Here is a 23,598-nt window from a genome sequence, read left to right as displayed (position 1 = left end):
ATCCACGACAGGAGGACGGGGGATAAACCGACGCCTTGAGGAGAATGTCATCTGTTTCCCTCGCTCAGATCGTGCACTGTGCCCTGGCACTGATCCAGTCATGGACGGATCTTGATATAAAAAAGGACTCAAACCGCAAACAAGCTAATTTTCTTTGGCTTGACTTTTCCTGCAAGTTTAAATAAACACTGAAGACAAATCACAAAGAGAAACTATTTGGCCTATGCTCTGTCCAGTCTGGAGTTATTTAGCAATTCAAATTTCAACCTGACTTTAATTTTCATATTGCAATCATGTTTAGTGATATAAGTGTGTTTTTGGTGACCATGCTGAGAGAAACCCTGGCAGTGTTAGAAAAGATGTGGTGAGACGGGAAATATCCAGTGTGAGTACTTCCTGCTTGACAGTACTTCCTTCTTCACTGAGTCAGTTGCGAATATGAATTAAGTCAGTTGATACACCCCTCTGTTCAGCGCTCCTTCAGAAACCCCCAAATCCATGGACGCCTTAGGCGACAGAAACAACTGGTCTAGCTGCAGGGTTGGGAGGGGGTGTTGAAAAGAGTGACAGTGCAAGTAAAAACTTTATGGAGTTTTTTATGGTCCTCCAGGATTTCCCCCGGCAGTCCTGATGATATGTGGTATAGTTCCATGGAAGAGCACAGAGAAGGGATGAGAAACGTTATGCTGGCAAAGACGTCTAATTCTAAGGTAAAGTAGAATTGGGCTCGGAGAGATGCTATACCCACGCTGATGCTTTATTATATTAAGTATGTACTACTTTAACAACAACAGGGTTTCAAAGGTTTTAAAGCAAAGGTGTCTTGATTTATGAGCAAAGATGTGAATTCCTACGGCACTAAAGATTTGACTTGTCTCCAGCGCATGCTTACCCAAATTGTTATATTTTGACCATGAGGTACACTGTTTTGGTACTTGGGGTGCCCCCTATGGGTTGGGTTTAAAATGTGCTTGTAGGCCCATTCCCTAACCCCATCTCTAGAGATATCTCCCAGGAGGCATCATGATGGGACAAATTCTCAAAGAGTTATAGTAAAGATTTGTTTGTCCATTGTCACTTTTTTATAATAACCTTATTTAATATTTTATAATGTGTATCTCAGGTTATTTTCTTATTCATTTCATTTTTCTGTAATTTGATCCCATGCTGTGTCCTGGACTTTTGATGAATTTTTGCCAAGTTTCATCCAAATTGAATTGTAACTCCCAGGGCTTTCAAAGACAAATGGGCAAATAGACACAACTGATTTAAATACATACTCACTATCATACAGCACAGATCTAAGGTTTGCTGTATCGAGTAAAATATTATTTTAGTTTGCCAGGTAATATCTCCTTCTTGGTATTCGGATTTCACTGCTATCATGGTGCAGCTCTGTTTTTAATGGGCAAAGTGGCTGAGGCTGCAGCTGGTAGAAGCAGAGGAAGAGCCAGAGGTGCAACTGGTCCACCAGCCTGACCAGCACAAACGCCCCCTGTTGCTGATTTGCTGGAATAGCATGTTGTGGCTCAGTCCCAGCTACTTTGATTCCAATTTCCTGAGCCAGGGGTGTGTACATGTACAGGATTTTTATTTTTTCAGAGCAGCCACAGAATTGACAACTAGCAGTCCATGTGGAGATGCTTACAATAGCTGACTACACCTCTAAGCACTTGGTTTTCAAAATGCCTGCGAGATCATATCAAGGTTGACCCAGACTGACCTCACACAGTGACCACAAACAATGCACTCAAACTGACACACGCATATATATTTTCCTGTGACATGAGACTTCAAACTTATACAAATCACAGGCCTAACTCAGTGCAGAGAGATATGTTAGTAAGCAGGGAGCGAACACACCAACATGTTGGTTTGGTCTGTCTCTCCAGGGAGCAGTGGACAGTCCAGCAACCAGTTCCATTTCAGAAAGGCCAAACAATGATGGGAAGAACAACATACCATCAGTTGCTAGAAAACAGCGCAGAAAAAAGCCCCTTCTGTACCCTCTGCTGAGTACATTTAACAATGCGAGATGTAACAATGGTGTAAAAACACACAGAGCACATGACTTGTATCAGAAATGTATATCCACATGTGTTTTTAATCGCTGTCAAAAAGCCCAGGGTGAGGCATAATCAAATTATTTCCTGATCTCAAACAAATCAGAGGGAAACACGCAGTGAAAAAGCAAACAGTATCTCAAGTTAATCCTACGTTTAGCCCAGATTAATTGACAGCTGTACAACATTTGAGAAGGGAGAGAGAGACAGAGAGACAGAAAGGGAGAGAGAGAGCAGGATAACTGAGAGCTGTGCAACTCACACAAACACACAGCTAAGGCAGAAGTGGACAGGGTAACTTTTTTCTCAAGTCAACATATTGAACAATGGCTTGTTTTTAATATAAAAAATAGTATAAGACGGATGAATGTCGCAGCTCATCCTACAGTAGATGAAACTTTTAAAAGTCTTTGACTCTGACATTCACAGTTAGTGTCAAAAAACAAGTTAGGAAACTTTGTGGAAATTTAAAATGATTGTCCTTTTTTGGTCAGCACAAGGGCAGGATACCTCCATACTGTACCTCAATAACACGTTCCATGACTGCACCTTACTGCTATGCGTGTACTTTGGCATCATTCAGCATCGCAGGCCCCAAAACGGCTAACTGTTTATTACTCGCTTGCCACTAAAGGTCACCTGAGGTTGCACTGAAACAACGGTAGCCACTGACAGAATTATTCATGTGCAGCACAGACACAGAGTAAATTGTAAAAACAGAAAGTTGCAACAGCTATATTAGTAAGATATTAGATCATATAAAATATCCAGTAGCCGTGCCAGAGAACAACAGGTACTTTTTAGAGGAATTATTATCATTTTTTATTAAAATGTTGATTGTGGTTGCACCAATTTATCATTTAAGTATTCTTTTTTCCCCAAAAATAAATAAGGTTAAATTATGAGGACATCTACCTGAGATGTTTATTATAACACTGTGCTAATAATGAGAATATGAACTCTTATCAAAACTATGGAATGAGAAATTGAGAGTTATATGAATATTATTAGTTACAGGAGTTTATATGAAATTCTAATCAGATCGTTTCAATAAGAATAAAAGCCTCATAGTGATAATAATAATAATAATAGACTCGTGTTTCTTCAGAATGCAGTTAAAGATTTAATATTTACACTTTCTATCCTCCAATCCTGTTCATGACTCTGCTTGGCTTTCTGATGACATGTCTGCCGACTGTCCCCTCCGAGACAAACTCACAACTGAGATGGCAACAACATATTCTCTCTTATAATTGTTCTAAAACTGAAAACACACACACACACACACACACACACACACACACACACACACACACACACACACACACACACACACACACACACACACACACACACACACACACACACACACACACACACACACACACACACACACACACACACACACACACACACACACACACACACGGATACGGGCTATATTTGACCAACGGCAGTCCTGCTGAATCCCCTTCCAATGAAGTCCCCACCCATCTAAATCAGCTTTCAATCGGTCATTCATAAAGTTGAGCAGACACATTTCGTCCGCCTGCAGGACCAGCAGAAATAACGCATCCCCCAAAATAAATGAGTCCATGTTTCAGCCATTAACTCCCCGGTTACTGAAAGTCATCACCCCCCGTATTTCTGCGTAAAATGCAACTTAAGTGCTTTACAAATAACACCTACTTGCACCCAGGAAACAGTCCGTTATCCTTCTGAAACAGCTTGTTGAAGACGGACCATCTTCCATGTCGGATCGTGAGCGCACAGGGGGAGAGGAGCCTGGGAGGAGAGCGCGCCTCTGCCGCAGCAACTTGGTGCGTCCGGGCGACGGAATACAACAACAGGAAAAAAGAAAAAGAAAAAACTATTCCAGGACGCGTCGATGTGATGGTGGTGTCCTCGGTGCTCCCGGTTCAGGAAGGGCAAGAAGAGCAGTGCGCGGCCCCAAGCACCAGCACCACCACCACCGCCCCCCCTCCGCCGCCGCTATGACCCGGCACCGCTGGCCGAGGTGAAGCTGCAGTGGGTCCGCCTGCTCGGCGCGCTGGCTCCGCTGTGCTGGAGGTTCAGCAGCACACTGGAGGAGCGGAGGGAGGCTGCATAGACACACAGCGATGGGAGTGTAAACACACACACACGCACCAGCACGCACACGCACGCACGCACGCCGAGAGAGAGGGAGAGACAGGAGCCCGCCAGCGTCAAGTCAGCCACCACACCAAGTCACGACTTCCTCTCAGATTCTCATAATAAAAGCCCCCAACAGCCAGAAAGCTGTGTAAGGAGCCTTGTAAGAAATGCTATATTTAAAATGTTTTTTTGATATAGTAAGTAGATTAAACAATAAGTTATCAAAGTCATGCTGTTTAATCTGCTTACATGTTATAGGGCCTATGGCTTATGCAGATATTATATTACAACAAATGGTAAATTGAATTTGTTCAGTATTATTCAAGAACTCAAGTTTGCTACGGGTCCCATTCACTCATTCATGCACACAATCAATCAGCAATCTGCCACATGAATCATACTGTTGCCACTGCCTTCAAAGAAATGTGGGGTTCAGTATCTTGCCCAAGGACACTTCAGAAAGCAGAATGCAGGAACCAGGGATCAAACCACCAGCCTTCTGGTGAGTGGACGACCCGCTCAACCTCCACGGCCACAGCCACCACCAACTATAATGACAGAGTGCTTAAATCATATGTTATAGTCAAATAAAATGTACTTTTTATCATTACTATCAATGTGAGACGATATGATACAGCCAGTTAACTTTCTACCTTAAAACGTATTTGTTTTATTCTGAAGGGTGAATTGTTGGTGTTTCCTGTGTTTTGCAGCACTTGACGTGTCTGGTCAGACTCCTCCTGACGCTGCTGCGCCGAGCTGCTGTTCCTGTTCCTCAATGTGTCTGCGTAAAAGGGGCCGAGCCTCCTGCGCTGCTGCTTCCTGACCCACCACTCACCCGTCAGGGAGGAGACGGACACATCAACGAAATGTGCTCGTGTAAAAATGAAAAAATGAACATTACACTGTTTTAAGAAGCTGGGTTGAAGCATCTTGGTGCCTCACTGATACGCCACTTGACAAGGCACTGGTATACTCCCTGGTCTCGGGGTGCCAAGTTCGAACCTGAGCGTAATGAGGGAATTGGAAGAAAAGAGACTGACACTGTACAAACCAGGTGTCTTATCCAGCTTGAAACTTCACATAAGATTCCTAAGTAAGACAAGATTGTTCTTTCTGCCTCTTTTGACTGTTGATATTTCAGTTCCTGACCTGCACAGAATTTAATTTACAAAAGGAATGTGTTCCACTGATTATTTTCACCAGGCCAGCTCAGTCGTACATTTACATAAATTATAATTGTAAATCACATCGAATGGAAACAATAAAATAAATCTGGTATATACTTCAGCAAAGGCCTAAAAGTCTGCAAACACTATACAGCTACAGTGAAACTGTCATATTTAGACTAGATGCTCTCACTTGAATAGAGGAGCTGAGTTATAATAATAATAATTATAATAATCATGATAATATAATGCATCACCCCTCCTGTCTAGGAATAGCCATATTTACAGACACTTGTGCCATAAACCCACATAACTTACAGTTTATATAAAGAACTTGGTTTAGATTACTTGTAGGATGGACTATACATGCGTGTAAATCTTCAATGTTTAAATAACCAATCTGCTTTTCTCTCTGTGTGAATAGTTAAAGTGAGGATCCCAAATGAAGTGAGCTCCCTGGTTTCACGTTGTGGATGTGTGTGCTTTGTGTGTTATCAGCGCCCACAGAGAGCACCTGAACAGCCCTGAGTGTGCAACATGATACGCCATCAACTGTGCACACACACACACACACACACGGCCGTAGCATTACATACTGATCGTATCGAAAGAATGAGAGAGAGAGAGGTGTGGGAGCTGTGGTGTGTGACGTCAGCGTGTGCGCTATCAATCTTTGGCATTCCTGCACTCTCGAGCAGCTGGTCTATTCAGAGGTCACGTATGTAACATAATGGATTCTTCCTGACACATTGTAAAAGCCCTTATATGTAGAAGCAACCTTAAGGAAACACATCAAGCAGCTGATCTCACATGTGTGATGCTGCCTTTTGGAGAGTATATCAATAAAAACATGTAGATTCAGCCATTTAGGTGAGTGAACATGCAACCCAAAGTCAGCCTTTCATTTTAGGAGACACACAAATCCTTTAGACACCATTTCAATCTGATTTCCATGGCAAAGTAATGATGACACATTAAGGTTGTAAAAACACCAACAGACACAAGAGCCTCTGAGTGGATCACCGAGCTCACCTCTGTGCTTCCTCCCGGTTTGAATTTTAGACAGAGAGCAAACACTAAAACATTTCCAGCAAAGTTCGTGACTGGAACTTGATGAGCTTATGTGAGACGGTTAAGGACGAAGAACTTAGAGGGAAGTGTGGTGGATCACAAGGGGTGCCACAACTCCGTCTGTAACCCACCGGTGAACCCATCTGATCTGCGGCTCTGCAGAGGGGCAGAACTATCCCATAATTATCACACAGCGGGAAGTGAATGGCCAGCCTGACCTGTCGAATTAAATCAACATATATATTTGATTGAGCCCATGTGGTTGAAGACAAAGCTCCGATAGACAAAATGAAGACTTCCATGAGTTGTAATGTATGAGAATATAATGGTGAATTCTGTTTCAGTGTTAATATGTTTGTGAGACATACCTCAGACTCATGGTTGGGTAAAAATACAAAAGCAACAGAATGATCCCAGCAAATCTCGAGCTGTCAGATGTTTCCTGTGCTATTTTTAGCGAGCTGAATTTTGTTAAGGACACACTGCTGCGCTGCTTTAAGGACTAGTTTACTAAATCTTCCTCTTACCCTGATATCGAAGGATTGTTTTGAATAAGTTCACAATTACTTTAAATTTGAAAGTATATTTAATGTAGCGATGCAGCTTCTCCATTGATATTAGGACAATTCATTCTCGATCTCCTGACATTTAAACACTGAAACACATCATTTGTCCTGGGCAGTGAGGGAAGAAATTTAAACATTTGTGTTTTAGTAAAAGTGGAAATTCCATGTTGTAAAATGACTGTGTTATTGTTGTGACTGAAATGTACATATTAGCTCTTTTATTGTTACTGATGCACCAACGCAAAAGCAGCATTTTGATAATTTTGTTAAAGATTAATTTGTTGATAATTAAGTAGAATTGTGCAAACGATTGTTCTCTTCAAGCAATCCCCCAAATTATGAATTTTAATAATAGGGAAATATGCATTTTGATGCTGGAAACATGTCAGGTCTAATTTCTATTATCATTGGATTATAATTTCTAAGAGAGCATCATATTTTATAAAATCAGCATGTATTTTTTGTGTAGAAACCAAATTTGCAAGGTCAATATTTACTAAAGCTCTCGAATAAATTTTGTTAAAAGGTAACATTTCCTTTAGATATAAGCATAATGTGGTTGACACACCTCAATTGTACTTACAGTACTTATACTTAAAACATACTTGTTCTAGTTTATTGAGCTGGGCAGAGGTTAATATGGCAATGGATTGCTCATAGGCACAGGTCAGCAGATGGATTTTGTGGCTTCTGTGCGTCACAGTATCTTTTTAGTAGTTCGGATACATTTGGAATAAATGAGCTCTAAGCACCACAAGACCCCAAGATACCCTCAAAATGTATGACAGGCTTCTCTGTAGCTTGATCTGTATGAATTTGTTTCGGGCAGTGTGCATGTCAACATTATCCTGCCACCAAATCCCATATCCATCTGTGAATGGATAACATGTGTGTTACAGAGAAATTTATGGAAATCAAAAAGGTGATGTAAGAAGCTGAAATCTCCCCTGTCCTAATATGGAATGTGTGTGTGTGTCACATGCAACGGGCTCCTATGGCTGTTGATAGAAAAGTCCAGCTTTACAATTGTTCGCCGGGGGATCAACAGCTGACTGAGGAGAGAGGTGGTCGGCAGCCATGCTTAACTGTTCTCCCCTCTCGGCTGTTTTTAGCAAACCTCCTCCTGATGACTGCGGCCTCTGTCTCCTGACGTAAGAGCTGCACATCTTCAGACATGTGTGTGCCTGTTCACACACGCACACACACACACGCACACACAGCTTTACCCCCTACCCCCACATTACAGACCTCATCCACTTAAGCACATTTCTCATTCAAGGCACTCTACGAGGTTTTTGCTCACTGCACACACACACGCTTCACACACACACACACACACACATGCCCCAGATGTAAGCGAAACGTTTACAGATCACATGCAAGCACACTTCAAACAGGACACAGGAGCATACTTACATCTATGTAGGCACAAACACACATGCACACACACACATACACGGACACGCACACGCACACTCACATCACATGCGGCAGACACACACCACAGAGACTTCCAGTCCCCTCCCCCAACTGAATAGTCTGTTCTGACAATCCACAGGACAGCCGGAGCATTGACGTCAGAGGCAGGCCCATGAAAATACAGGGTCCCTGGGGGGCTGAGGGAGTTATGCACATCTTCACAGCTTGGCTCACAACTAGTTCAACAACCAGCGAGCATATCGCTGCCTATGTATACTCCTATTTTGAAGGAAAATGCAACAATTAAATAAAAAGGAGCTCCTCATTTACACAAAGCCCACAAATTTGCATGCGACTGCAGTGCGAACCGTCTCAAATGTGACGTCAATGGACGTCACTGCACTGCGATCCATTAGGAGGAATGTGAGATAGGTGCATAATTTAGGTTAATGGAAATACAAATCACAGCACATCATTACCTGCCCTCTGTCGTCTTAGTAATTGCCATTTTGAATAACTGTTGTCAGACCACAGTATATTAGACGTACCCAGAGGAAAGGTTTGTTGCTCGCTCAGACATCCTCACGCTCCCAGGAGGAAATATGACATCTTTGTTTATCGCCCAATGTTCTCAACCTCTTTCTGTTTTTTTTCTTCCTCCTCTTCTTCTAAGACATCATTAGGACACCGAAGCCATTAATCTCATTGTTCTCTCTCGTTCTCCTCCTCTCACCTTTTCTGACAGTGGCATATTATGTAACATGGTCAGTTTGTCCATAGCCAAATACAATGTGTTTTGCATTGTCTCAGCTGTGAATAAAAAACTATTTGTCTGCTGACAGTGTTTTACAGTATTGTCATGATTAGCTTGTAGCTTGCTAGCTTTATCAATCCTTTGTTGCATGTTGGTAACCACATAAAATGACAAAAAGGAAAATAGAAGAAGTTTGAATACAGTGATTTTAAGTCTCAGGATTACATGTCTGCAAAAGTGAATGGTTAATGGGTGTTGGATTACTAGAATCATGACCATCTTCATCGCCTGTTGGATTTATATATCTAGTCGAGGATAAGTAGATATGAGTCCTTTAAGAATTTGTCAAAGGGATATGATTCGTGTCCCACCATAACTGTAAATGCACTATCAGTGATGGGTTTGAGGGAGAGGAAAATGTAAGATGTTGGTCCCCACTCGACTTAAGTATAATCATTATGGCCGTCTAGTCTTGAACACTTGTTGGATTGACCCATAAAAAAAGAGACATGTGATGCTTTTTCAATTTAGTTAAAAGTTAAAAAGGCTAAATCTATTGGTAAAGGGAGCTTTGAGACAGAGGCTGAAAAGAGGAGCTGCAGCGGTGGACTGTATCCGGAAGGTGATTCGTTTTCTGAACATTAGAGCATAACAACCTTTTCAAGTGCTAACACATGTATGAATCTAAGCAGGAGAATAATACATCTCCTTTAAAACAAGTGATTCTTGGGAAATTTCAGTTGCCAAAGAGAAATGTTGACAGTTGCAATAAAGTTGAATATATAAGTTCCTTATGAGATCAAAATGCAAACATTCAGCAATTTAAAGGTGATGCAAAATCTATTCCGTAGAATGTGCTCTATCCAAATGCTGGTGAACTATGAGGACAATTTTGAAACGCCTTCTCCTCCATATGGGAGTCCATCTAAACCTCTCCTCTGTGGATATGTTGAGTGTCCATTAATAAAGCTCCTCCGCTAACAACTGACTGTGGTAGTAGAGGCTTGTCAACAGGAAACATGCTGATCTGAAAGTTGCCTTTTATGGCCTCAATGACGGTAACAGCGAAATGCTCAAGTAACTCGAGGAGGCTGAGGGTCCGAACTTTGAGGTTGAGCTGATTAATGAAACACAGCCCTGTTCTTTCCATTATGGTGTATTATTTCATATAGGCTTGTGCTGTCTGCTATGCTTCGTCTGCAGTTATCTCAGACATACAACAACCTTTGCAGACTCTTTTGCAGCAGGCCTTTACAAATCCACCACCTACAGTGTGACAAGCCCCTTGCTAAAAGCTGTGCTGCAGTCTCTCTGCACAGCACGTATGGGAGCATGACAAGTAGCTGTTCGGGTTCCTCAAATGGTGGAGATGAGAGTTTCAGTACAAGGTAGGAGGAAGTTTCAACATGCAGGATTATGGACTGAGTAACAGAATGCAACCTATAATTGTTGAATGATAATTGTTTATCATTTATAATATTTTGTGACAAAACTAGACACATGCTACTAATAACTGTTTAGCACATCTCTGGTAAAGGTGAATGTTTCAATTTATTAGCAGACATGTTGTTCTGAATAATTAAGAGGAAAGGTTTCATCATACCATTGACCATTTATCTCTGCTCCATGGATGTCAGAGGTCTGGAAGCTCCCCTGGAAGCTGATGGGTAGCCTGTTATTGTGCATCACTGAAACCTGAAGCAGGTCACTCTCAACAGAAATAAAAACATTGCAATATCAGCAACATAGATTTGTAAGGCAGCCCACCAAACAGAAGAGCGTAATCTGACTGCCAAATTACACTTTTGTAACTTTAGAGGACGGCTAAAATCACTAATACCTACATTCAATGCATCAAACCCACTGTTAGCAGTTTATGTGGTGCAGGCTTCTCAAATGTACAACGGTGCTACAACTCTTGTCATATGATATCAAGCAAATGAGAGAGAGAAAAATGTATGTGTCACATTTTCACAATTTCTCATCACCAAATACAACTGTGAGTACAGTGTCAGTTTTGGAAATATTACATTTTCTGTTTAAATTATTTTTAGTTAATTTGTCAACAGTAACCATGTGAATTAGAAAAATAACCAACGGGAATACATTTCATTATTTGACATTATTATAATTATAAGTGTATATTTATTTATCAGTTTGGACCTACATTAGCATCTTATATGGGATTAATTGTGTCTGCACGTCTAACCCATTTTGGTAAATCCATATTGGTGTTGCCCATTCTCAGCCTATCCAACTATTTCCATTAGCTATTCAACTGGGACCCACAAAGGGACAACACTTGGCCGATGTGGGACCTACCCGGAACACATACGTCAATTACCTATTTATATACTACCTTGGACCCACCAGTCTATATGGGATTGTGTTTGTACATTTCTAACCCATTTGGTAAACCCGAATTAGTCCCATTTGCATTGCCCATTCTGAGCTCATGCACTCATTTCCTATGAGAGATCCAGCTGGGACCCATATAGGGAGCCCAACTGGGTCCACCAATGTGGATCTTATCTGTCAGAGCCAAGTGGGCACCAAATGCGATGCCCATTTTAGGCCGATAACCACTTGGTGCCCATGTAGCCTTTACACAACAGTTGAGCTTGAGGGTTGTTACGAGAGAGGATGGAGTTGATTAGCACTAAGTTATTATGCTAGCGGTTTTTCAACACAATACATAAACATATTTGACATAACTACATTACAGCTATTTCTTATTATTCTGAAAAAAAGTATTTATTATTTTGTTCTTTTAAGTTTTTCAGAATGTGGTTTATGTATCCACCATATGCATGTTCTCTTTTCTTGTGGTAGAGGGCGACACTCCATCTTTCTGGTAGTAAGCTGTTGGCCAATTCTTACACATTGGCTCTTTAATGTGGCCATTTAACCAATCTAAAGCTTTCACTGTGGCTCAGCTGGATTCAGACCTCAACTGCACAAATACATTCAAAAGGAAAGAGGATTTACGTGGATAATATTACGCATTAAATGAAAGAAATGCTGATAAGGTTCTTATCAATGCACAAGAGAAAATAAAAAGTACGTCCAGAGGGCACACAATGGACGGGGGGGGGGCGCAGATATGTGACGTGGAGCTGTGCGGAGCGCTGCAGTGGAGGGAACCGCAGAAAGCGCATGAATAAAAAAACCAACACTTAAATAGGTGGAAAAAAACGTGATGAAAGAAGTCTACAGGGGTGGGGAGGGGGGGGGGGTGTATCTGCGTCAGAGCTGGAGCCAATGAAGTCAGAGACGGGGCAGGCTGAAGCAGGAGATGCTGTTACTGCCACTCACAGCACCCGCCTGGGCCTCATGTCCTCTACGTCACAGAGCTGGCACAAATTATGCCTGCCTGAGTGTTTGTCAGACACACACACACAGACACACACGGTTAAATGTAATTTATGTGCATCACACACTTATACCACAGCATTCACGACATTTAAATTAGCGTGTATTAGCGTGTAAAATATATGTATTTTATTTCACCTCAAGTATAACAAATACTCCGTTTTAATTTCATAGTTCTGAAAAAATTCAGAGCTGAAAATAAACGGAAATTAATTTTTTCTCACAAATCAGCAGTTTTTTCAATACATTATTATTTGCACCTGATAAAGCACAAGCTGTGTAACGTAAACGTATATCTAAATAATTCTAGCAAGTAGCCTAATGGCCAAATGGCTTTCTTCTGTCAGTATCAGAGGATGAATGGCAAGATTAAGTCATATTATACATTAAATAGTATGTATTAAGATTAGGTCTGAAGGGTATTTAAACGTTAAGGGATTGATTATGGATTTCCCGCTTAAATAAATATAGATTTGCTTCAGTAATTTGATAATAAAAGCATAAAAAAGGTGACAAATTAAAAAACACTATTTCATTCTTAAATGTAGAACCTAATTCACAAAAAACATATTCACACACACACACACACACACACACACACACACACACACACACACACACACACACACACACACACACACACACACACACACACACACACACACACACACACACACACACACACACACACACACACACACACACACACACACACACACACACACCTCTCTCATATGCAAATCCTGGTTATTTAGATTAACGGGCAGTGTTTCTGCTGGCACCACTTCTGACCCAGATTATCACATCCGTATTTCTAGAGGATGATAACGATGATGAGCATGTGGTCAGAGGTCTGTTGGGAGGTGGGGGATGAGAACGAAAAAAAGAAAACAAACAGTGCTTATTTGCTCTGCTGACGTCACGCGCTCGTGTAAAACGCTTCACTGTGCAATCTTGTAAAACTGCAGGCAAGGCAGGAGGTCAGACGTGTGTCTTCAGATGTGAACATGAAGGCATCATGGGTTTAGCACTCATGTATAAAACACGCACACGCACACACAGGTGCAAATGTAAAACCATATTGAAAATGTGAAAATATGAATTCTATTGTTTCTGCATTTTATTCATATTTGTTCTCATCAGGGACATTAAGCTTTCCCCCACAGGCCAGCCAGTGTGATGACTTTCCTCAAAATGATTTATAATCAAAGAAACATATATATATATACGTTTTTTTTCCTTTTTCTGTTTTGCTTCTGACGCTGCTGCAAAAAGCTCTGCTGGCGGGAGTCACCTCGTTCAGGTGATGACACAAGCAGGAGACATGAGCCATGACCTCATCAGCTCCCCATCAAACCATCACTCTGCTCTCCACCTCCCACACAAACTCTCTTTCTCTCTCTCTCTCTCTCACACACACAGACACGCACAACAATGATGAGTTACTACTGTTTTTTCAAAAAGGCGAACACCCTGCTTCAGTGTGAGCACTCTGCTTGTTAAGCACACGTGTGCCGATGTCTGAGCTGGCGTGCACAAAGTGTCCTGATCTATAAAGGCCTTTCAAGCAGCAAACACACAGCCTGTCGGAGTGTGCTTCTTGTGACGCTGCCCCGTGTGTGTGCAGTGAGACTCACGCATAACATGTGAACACACATTATCTGCAGCACAGTTTATTTTATATATTTGATGATGCTTTTTTTTATTTCGTGCATGTTGATTAAATTTTTTCACTGACCATTGAATATTTGATTTCAATTATATTTTAAAAATGTAAATTAATCCCAGTGCAATTAAATTATTTTACCAAAAGTAATAAAAAAACATTAACTAAAAAGTAAGGCTTGAATGATGTGGAACTACTTTACTACTCAATAAGGAACAGAGAGAGAGAGAGAGCGAGAGAGAGAGAAAGAGAGAGATCAAGCTCCATATTGAGCTCAAAGAATTTGGGGAGTGGCCGGGGGCTGGGGGGGGGGGGGGGGGGGGCTGTAGCTGGACGCCTGCAGCCCTCATCAGAAGCCAAAAAGTCATGAATCATAGGTGGGAAATCATGGAGCTGACGTACAGGGCCCTCTCAATCTCTCAGAACAGGTCGAGACGGCCCAGCAGCCAGGTGTCAGGTCTGCGTGTTTACTGATAACACATGGACACAATCCATTCATGAAGGAGACACAAGCACAGACGGACACACACACACACACACACACACACACACACACACACACACACACACACACACACACACGGGTCACGTCCTTACACAATTGATGCTCGATATTCCAGGAAACATTATATTTTTACCGTTCCTTTTGTATTTTTTAATCCAACAGTTCAGCCCTGCAATCGAACTGGAACTGTAACATTGATAACCTCTGTGTGATGAAACAACAATAATTTCACTCATTCAGTTAATCAGTGGAATTATTTTCTTTGTTCTACCTTCTCCTAATTCCTAGAAGAAAAACCATGAAACCTCTTTTGAAATGAGAGGATCATACAAAACTACAATTTTGTGGAACATTTCAGCTGCTATTTCCAAGTATGCAAAAAAAAAAAATTGATTAAATATGAATGAGAAGGACATTCAGAGTGAGTGGTGAATTTCTCTGATGCCTCTCCCTGCATTTCATCTTTATACTTTAGCCCCACCTAGTGTCCATTGGTTTGTTTGCATGTCTGAGTACACTGAGGGAAGACCTCGTGTCAACGACAGGTCAAAGGTCAACAACACATTAAAATATTTTTTTAAAAAGTAACAAATATGATTGTGTGAAGACATTTTGGATATTTATCTGATACATATCTTTGCCTGAACTACTGTGACCTGTAATGCTCATTTAGATCACTAGGTGATGATCTAGTACAAGGTGAGCTTGTTCCAAACAGTCTGCAGCTCAGGCCTCACAGACAGAAGCTGATTCTGCACTAAGTTGTGTTTGAGCAGAATATGGATGAAGATGTGTGTGTGTGTGTGTGTGTGTGTGTGTGTGTGTGTGTGTGTGTGTGTGTGTGTGTGTGTCTGTGTGTATGTGCGCATGTCTTTCTTTAGTTATGAGGGCCAATTTGTGTTTAATGCCATCATTGTGAGGACATTTTGGCTGCTCCTCACAAATCCTAAGTGCTGTTTAAGGGTTTAGACTTTAGGGTTAGAATTAGAATTAGAATTAGAATTAGGTTTAGGTAAGGGTAAGGCATTTAGCTGTGATGCTTAAGATTAGGGATAGGGGCTAGGTAAGACATCATGTCAATGAGTGACCTCACAACTATAGAAAGACATGCATGTGTGTGTGGGTGTGTGAGAGGCTGCACACAGTTTATTCACTCAGGGCTCTGTGGCGTCATGAGAATGGAAAATGGCCCTGTGAACGTCCTTCTTAGTGTATTGTTAATGAGATGAGACGGGAGCGCCATAATTTTTACAGGTGGGAGGATACATGGCAACTATTTGCTCTGAAGGCCTAGCAAGAAAAGAAAGATGACAAAGTCAAAGGTTTATCCTGCCAGTCACCGTATACTACCTTGATAAACTTCAGGATTAAGTTGAGCTATGTTACAGACACTTTTTGTGTAAGTTTTGGTTAAGTTGAATAATACAATTTTTTACTATTCTATTCTATTGTAAAATGTAAATAAATAAATAAAGACAGAGGCATATATGCAACAATGACATAAACATCATTGTAGCTGGACTAATTCAGATATTTGTTACAACTGTAATGGAACTCATACCTCTGCCAAGGCCCAACTGTCCCCTTATGACACAACATTTAAATTCACTAGATCCGAAATTTTATTTGGATCTGCAACAAATTAAATGCAATCATAAATATCAGTCCTCTTAATATACCTGATTATTTTCATCAAGATCCATGGATAGCTTGCTAAGAAATATAATACATATTTAAAACTAAATCAAAAAACGCCCTATGGCTCATAATGTTGAAGTAGTGAAATCCGAAAAAAACTTCCCGGATCTGCCCCTTTGTCTGTATCCAATCCAACATTTAATGAATTATTTTTCAGTTCATGTCCCATGCTTTCACCGAGTTTTGTGAAAATGCGTTCAGTCAGACAACTCATGTTCAAATGTTTAATAAGGTGGGTGTGTATTATAGATGATTGTGGAGAGGGTGGTATGTCACGTGGTGTAAGTCACATGATTGGAGCAGCGCATCTGGAGTTGGCTCCCTGAACCAGCTCGCAGACGTCACTCCATTTCTGTTTGTTGTGTTTTCAGGCAGTTCTCCTCAAAGGCTGCATTACATCAACCAGCGAGTTCAGTTGAAAAGAAATACTTAATTTGTCTTTCATCTGTTTTGATTATTATTTATATATGGTTATATGTAAGAAAAACTACAACTGGAAATATCGTCATATTTGCTGTACATCAGTGTCGATCCAGGGCTCCATGCGACCAAAAGTGGGGGAAGTGCCAGGACAACGTTTTTTAAGTGAGTGGAACGATCTGGATTCATGATCTGGCATCATCGATTAACTAAATACATTGGATCGTCAGTTTGTGTGTGAAGCGTGACAGAGAAGAGAAGACACACACACCCACGCACACACTCCCCTCTGTAATACATCGTACAATACAAAGCTAAAAAGCTCATCTAAATCATGACCATCCAATCTCGTTTCCTGAGCTGGTAACATATATTCAGTGTCAAATGGTTTTGTGTTTATTCAAGAACAAAGAGACAGAGAGTACATTTTATTCATTGTTTTGGTAGTGTGTGGTTTATTTTGTTCATGTTTTATTCTTTTAGGATATTTTAAATTTTTTAATTGTAATTAAAATGTCAAACTGAATACTCTTAAGAATAAAAAGTTCATTGCTCATTCAAAGGGTGAACTTGCATGATTATGCTGTAATGTTATCATTCTATCAGCGGTTTAAAAAAGGTTTAAAAATGATGACAATAATATCATTTATCACAATAATTTCTAGAACAAAATATTGTCGAACAAAAATTGTTGTCGTGACAGGTCTACCTTAATATTTTTTTGAATGCACCAAATTAGAGGTTTTCTAGTTCAGTTTACAGCTTTAGTTCTCAGTGGCGATACCCAGCCCCAGTTATGAAATCACCAATGTTTATGTGAACTGTCAAGAAAAGGTATAATAGGTGTATTATTGTTATTATGATAGCTAGGTGACCCAAAAAGGCACAGTGAAATATTGTAGGTGCACTTAATTTATGTTCTGGTGCACCTGAATGAAAAAGTTAGGCGCACCAGTGCAACCAATGTAAAATGTTAGTCTGGAGACGGGAAACCTTTAATTAGCAACACATTTGGACATCAAGACTTCTGTCTTTGTTTTCATGCGTGTCCTACTGTGATGGGAGAGATGTGGTCATTTGCACAGCTGAAGGCTGTTGACCAGCTGTAGTGATGACTGGTGGGCGGCTGAGGGCCCCAGGAGTGGCCCTGTAATCGACAGGTCCAGGCTGCACCAAGACGCCAGACAAAAAAGGCTTTGTGCTCCTGATATGAATCTAAATGCCCTGGTTCTAAACCTCCTCTTGTGGCCTCGCCGTGGACATCTGAGCCAGTACAAAACGATCTCCATGAGAAAATACGAGCTCCAACACTCAGGGGGATGGAGCAGCGACAGTGGCAGCACCATACTGACATGGCACTCATTTTCAGATTCTCTTCATGATACACACATGCATCATGAATTTATTGTCTGCTTTTTGTAACAACAGCCACAAGTTACTATTACCCAAAACTGTTTGACATCAATTTCATTTGAATATAGTTTTGTTTATATTTAAGCCACTGAGGACAGTTAAGAGCCAACATGTTTCGACCTGAAACAGAAGCAGATGATCAAAATATAATGCACTACTGCCTGTTGTTGTAAAAAAATTGAAAAATAAAGTATATTCTCTCTGGCAAAAACGACTGTTCTATTAATTCTATCAATCTTTGCTATGACAAGACACGCTTGTGTAGTGCAGTGTTTTGAGCCTGTATTAAAGCTTGCATGATCAAATCTAGAGTGGGAGGGATTCAGTGGGTGTGTACCCCCTACATAGTCACATATGCCAGGCACAGTCGGGGGGAAGGAAGTGCCCGGCTCTACTTCTGCGTTAGCCAAGGGAAACTCTCATTTATGGTGTGGGCCAAAAAAGGTTTGGAGCCAAAGACTGTGATGCAAACAGGTCACATGTTCAGCGCAAATATACAAGGAAGCCATTGCTATAAGTTCGGCACAGCATCTATGAGTTTATTTTTATTTCCAGGTTTTAGGATTAATTCTGTCAACTTCGAATAAACAGCGGATTACTGCAATTTCATTTGTTCAGCAATTTCATTTGTTCAACTAAATGTTTGTGAGATCTTTTTACATTTTGTTTGATGTTTTTACAGGATTTAAAAATATAAAAATCCCTAATATCTTATTCTGGACAGTTTTTCAGGATAACCCAATGCTAACACGGCTAAAACACTGTGGATTGGTAAAAACTATACGGATGAAATAGTCCTTGTGACAACTGTTCTGTTTCTTTAAAGACATGATATTGGAATTTCAAGGATGTCATTGTCAAATGCTCTGAGCAACAAACACATTCCATTTCACCTCTATTGTAAAGTGGGTGGAGGCAGAGATCTCCCAGATGAATATCTCAAAACCTGGGCATGTAAAAGCATAACCGTCTGCATGCCTTGATATTAGAAGTGAGAAAATAAACGTGGAGGCATAACGTGGAATAAAACAAAAGAGTAAATTCCGCAAATTTCAGACGTTAGATTGTTGTAGTATTAAAAAATATATAGATATAAAGAAAAGCAGAGATGACATGATGGACAGTATTGTATGATTGGGGGAAATTATTCTCTGAGGCTGAACATGACAAATGCTGCTTCACGATCATGATACTGGATTTCAAACTTGAGTAATGGGATGCAGAGGAAACACCACACGTCTAACCCCTCACGTAAGCCGTCTCCATTGCTACAGCACTATACATGCAAGCCAGCACCTTTCTCTGCTTGTAGGTGATGTTGTTCTTGGCCTTGAACTTAAAACTCCTATCATGCGTCGGCCAGCATAATAGCAGCCACGTTGCCGATCGAGCTGTTTCAAAAGCTACCTCTTGAAAAAGGAGGAATGCTTGAATATCAAAAAATGGAAGAAGGACGAGCTGAACCGGTGTTTTCAGCAACACAACCAGGGACGCAGGAGAAGAAACCAAACCCAGCTGCGACTCGGTTTGGCCACGTAAATCATCAATATGCAAACAAATTGTATACGTCAGAGACGGTTGTAAGTTACATGAGAACGCACGGGGCTTTGAGGACAGCAAAGCAAAACATTCCATGAGACAGGACAGATGTTTTCTTTAACATCTAAAGATAATGCAGCATATTTAATTTACACTGTTATCAAGTCAATGTTATCATCCCCATGACTGGATTAGTTCTTCTACGTGGCCCCAGGGTGTTCACTGTCAGAGAGATTGGACCTGCTATTACACTAGCTGGTCTCATTTAGCGTTTCATGATGAGTAATGAGTAAAAAATAACTTCTACTCACACAACCCAATCAGTCACATGGCCAGAGGGGTAAGGTGTGGCACTGGCCCCCCTTTCCTGAACCCCCTCTATACCAGAGTCAGATGGAGGGATTACAGAACAGGCCTATCCAGTAAAGACCTATGTACACTGGACTGAACCTCTTTATGAAGTGACTTGTAATGCCTGGAGTCAATTGAGTGACAACAAAGAGACAAATTTATAAAATAGAGACGCAAAACAACTGCAAAGAGACAGAATTACCACATAGAGACACCAAACAAATAGAAAGAGACAAAAAACAACAAGGAAGAGACACAAAATTACCACAAAGAGACAAAAAACAACTTTACACACAAAATGACCAAAAAGAGACACAAAATATGCAGAGATAAAACGACTAGAGAAATTAAACAACCACAAAGAGACACAAAAGGATCTCAAACGGATGAAAGACACAAAGAGCAACAAAAACAGTTTTGTGGAACAATTGGTAAATGCAGCTGTGAGTTGTCCCACAAACAACCAATCACAAAACAACATAAAACTACTACAAGGAGACATAAAACGACCACCGTGATACACAAAAAGACGACCGAGACAAACAAAACAACCCCAAAGAGACACAAAATGACTACAAACGGATGCAAAACAACAGCGACACAACAATGTGGAACACTTGGTACTGCAACTGTGCCTGCTCCTCTGAACTGGAACAGTACATCAGCATATTAACTACAACAACCAAAGTCAAACTACAGCAGTATCAGCATTATACTAAATCAACAGGTCCTTCTTGGCCTGCACGATGACAGGTCTACAAACAACAAAAGCTTTGAGTTCACCCAGATTCTTCTACTCTGGTGACACACATTTCATTCAAGCACAACAGTTCTCCACTGCAGCTGAAAATGAAAGTATGTCCTGCAGCCAAACCTGCTGTCACACAAATGTGACTCCAGCAGAGATTACAAAAAAGTAATCCGCAGCAACAAACAAGATCGTTTTCGAGGGATAAACATACTTGTTTCAGTGGAGAGTTGATTGCATGGAAGCTTGGTGGTGTCAGTGTGCAGGTTTAATACTGAAAGGATGCGTGGATTTAACACAGCAGCAGCAGCAGAGACCAGGTTTTTACAATAAAACTGCGGCTCCTGCAGGGCTGAGAAGTTATAAGACTTGGTCAAACAATCCCTAACACCATCACACACCAGCACTTACACGTCCCCACTTGTCCCTTGTGTCCTACCTTGGTCGCTGGGTCCCGCAGGCAGAGGTCCCTCTAAGCCCTGGTCGTCTGGACTTTTCCGTTTCTTCGACATTTGCCGCTGCTCCCTGCTCCAGTGATGGATCTGCCCACCGCTGAATCGATATCTGCCGATAACGTGGGACACCTTCAACCAGCGGGATACACAACACATACAACAGTCTGTGGGGGGGAGGGAGGCGAGAAGAGAAATGCGAGTAAATCTCAGTCCCATTCATTCAGATCCCCTCTCTGTCTCTCCCTCTCACTCTCTCTCTTTCTCTCTCTACATGTCATCCGTCCAGCATGCTGTGTGCGCAAAGTTACCATGTGGTGGCCAGCCGAGCATCTGGAGGCGCAGCGAGGCATGGAGCTGCAGCCGCGGTCCTCTCCTGGTCCTGCAGCCGCACACCAAGATGTGCCTCCGCGGACGGTCCGGGGCTTATTGCTCCTGACAAATGAGAAATACTTGCAGCTGAAGTGATTTGTCGATCACGTGTGCATGTGGCGGATTACGCGCGCAGCCTGCTCAAATGGAAATTACGCACTGGAGCCCCACTTGTTGATCCACGTCGTTTCGTTCTTCGTCACTCCGGATGGATTTTTTGGATGAAAAAAGAAAAAAAATCTATTTAGAATTTCAATGTTGTATGAGATTTGTGTTTTTTTTTTTTCTTGAATGATGCTCGGCGACGTCAGACTACACGTCTAATCAGGCATGGATGACGCACAGCGGACAAAACGGGAACTCTCGGGTCTCCTGAAGAGCAGGCTATGCACACCGAGATAATCATCAGGACGTGGTGTGAGTGCTCCGAGTCGTGGGTCCGTGTGGCGAAATTTGAGCTGCACACTATAGTGGCCGGCAGAAAATGTTGTCCGGCATCATCTGTGAAGGAGGCGAGGATTCCCCAGTGGAGCCAGTGCGCTTACAGATGTGGTGCCTGGGGAGCAGAGCCCGGCAAAACACCGTCTCCTCTCTTACTACACCACGAGTCCAGGGGACGAGCAGAAACCACTCGGGCTGTCTGTGACACTCTGTGCGTAAAACCTCCTGATCCAAATGCCAGAGTGACATGAGACGAACAAAGGCGCATTGTGTGGTGCCAGTCTCGAACGAGCCTTTCAACTCCGGGGCTGTGAGCGCAGAGCAATTTGAGAGTAAGGAACAAATGCGGAGGGAGAAGAGGAGAGGAGGAGAGAAGAGGAGAGTGGCGGCGTTGCGCGTTAAACTCATACATGCAGAGGATGTGACGCCACCGCTCTTGCGCTTACAAATCGCTGGATGATAGTTGTTTCCCCTGCAGCTCTGAATACCAGAGTTTATGAAAAAAGCTTCTTTCACCGAAACAGCAAAAGGACAAAGTGTATGCTTCGGTACTTTTATCTAAACTGCTTCTTCTACACCTTTAATTCCCTGACAGTTGATCCAATAAGGCTCCATCCATCCATCCATCTCTCCTCTTCTCTTCATTCAGTCATATGCTGATTTATTTATGAACACTCCCGGGTCAGGGGGATCCTGTTCCATTTAATACATTTGGTTTAGATTTCCAGTATCTCTGCAGCACCTCTACGTTCTTCTCTCTCTCTCTCTCTCTCTCTCTCTCTCTCTCTCTCTCTCTCTCTCTCTCTCTCTCTCTCTCTCTCTCTCTCTCTCACTGTCTCTCTCTCTCTCTCTCTCTCTCTCTCTCCATGCTTCTATGTCAGGGCCAATTTTTTTTTTTATTATCGTCATTATAATTATTTCATCCATGCGCACATCCGCGGCGGCTCTCTTGTTGCACACAGACACGGTGACGCTGGTATTTCGTGGTATTTTCTGAAGGCAAACACGCCCCCCCCTGCCCCCCCTCCTCTCCTCTCTCTCCCTCCTCCCGTCCCTCATTCACTGCAGCTACTGACGTCAAGACATGCTTGCGTCAATGCTCCCTGCTTTGACAGAGAGCTTTTTTTTTTCATCGGGATCATAGTTGGATTATTAGACTCAGAGAAATACGCTGCCTTCGTGGCTTTTTAGCAGTTGCTTTTAGAATATTATTTATTATAATAAGACACGAGACATATAATTGCTTTTAGAGCATCACAAGTACTGACTGTATATAATTCCACAATGTGATGCTGCTCTTCCCTTTTCTAATATTTGTAATATGCATAAAGCCACTGGTGAAAGCCTAGACAATTAAGTATAAACATATCATCTTATGTATTCAAATCCAAGTATTTATGGACCTGCACAAAAATACTTTATTATTGTTGAAATCACCCACCT

At 41.6% G+C, this 23,598-nt stretch overlaps 1 protein-coding gene across 1 annotated transcript in view; it reads right to left on the bottom strand.

The window, feature by feature from the left end:
- Positions 1–21,565, bottom strand: part of pde10a (phosphodiesterase 10A) — a 54,129-nt gene extending 32,564 nt beyond the window's left edge. Inside the window, 2 exon segments of the mRNA XM_061087614.1 lie at positions 21,330–21,522; positions 21,524–21,565. Of these exon segments, the coding sequence (XP_060943597.1) occupies positions 21,330–21,522; positions 21,524–21,565 (235 nt within the window).
- Positions 21,566–23,598: the final 2,033 nt, after the last annotated feature.

The sequence above is a fragment of the Limanda limanda genome, chromosome 15 (assembly GCF_963576545.1).
Source record: "Limanda limanda chromosome 15, fLimLim1.1, whole genome shotgun sequence".
Lineage (NCBI taxonomy): Eukaryota > Metazoa > Chordata > Actinopteri > Pleuronectiformes > Pleuronectidae > Limanda > Limanda limanda.
Note: the sequence above shows the minus strand (reverse complement) of the source record. Positions and strands in the feature narration are given on the sequence as shown.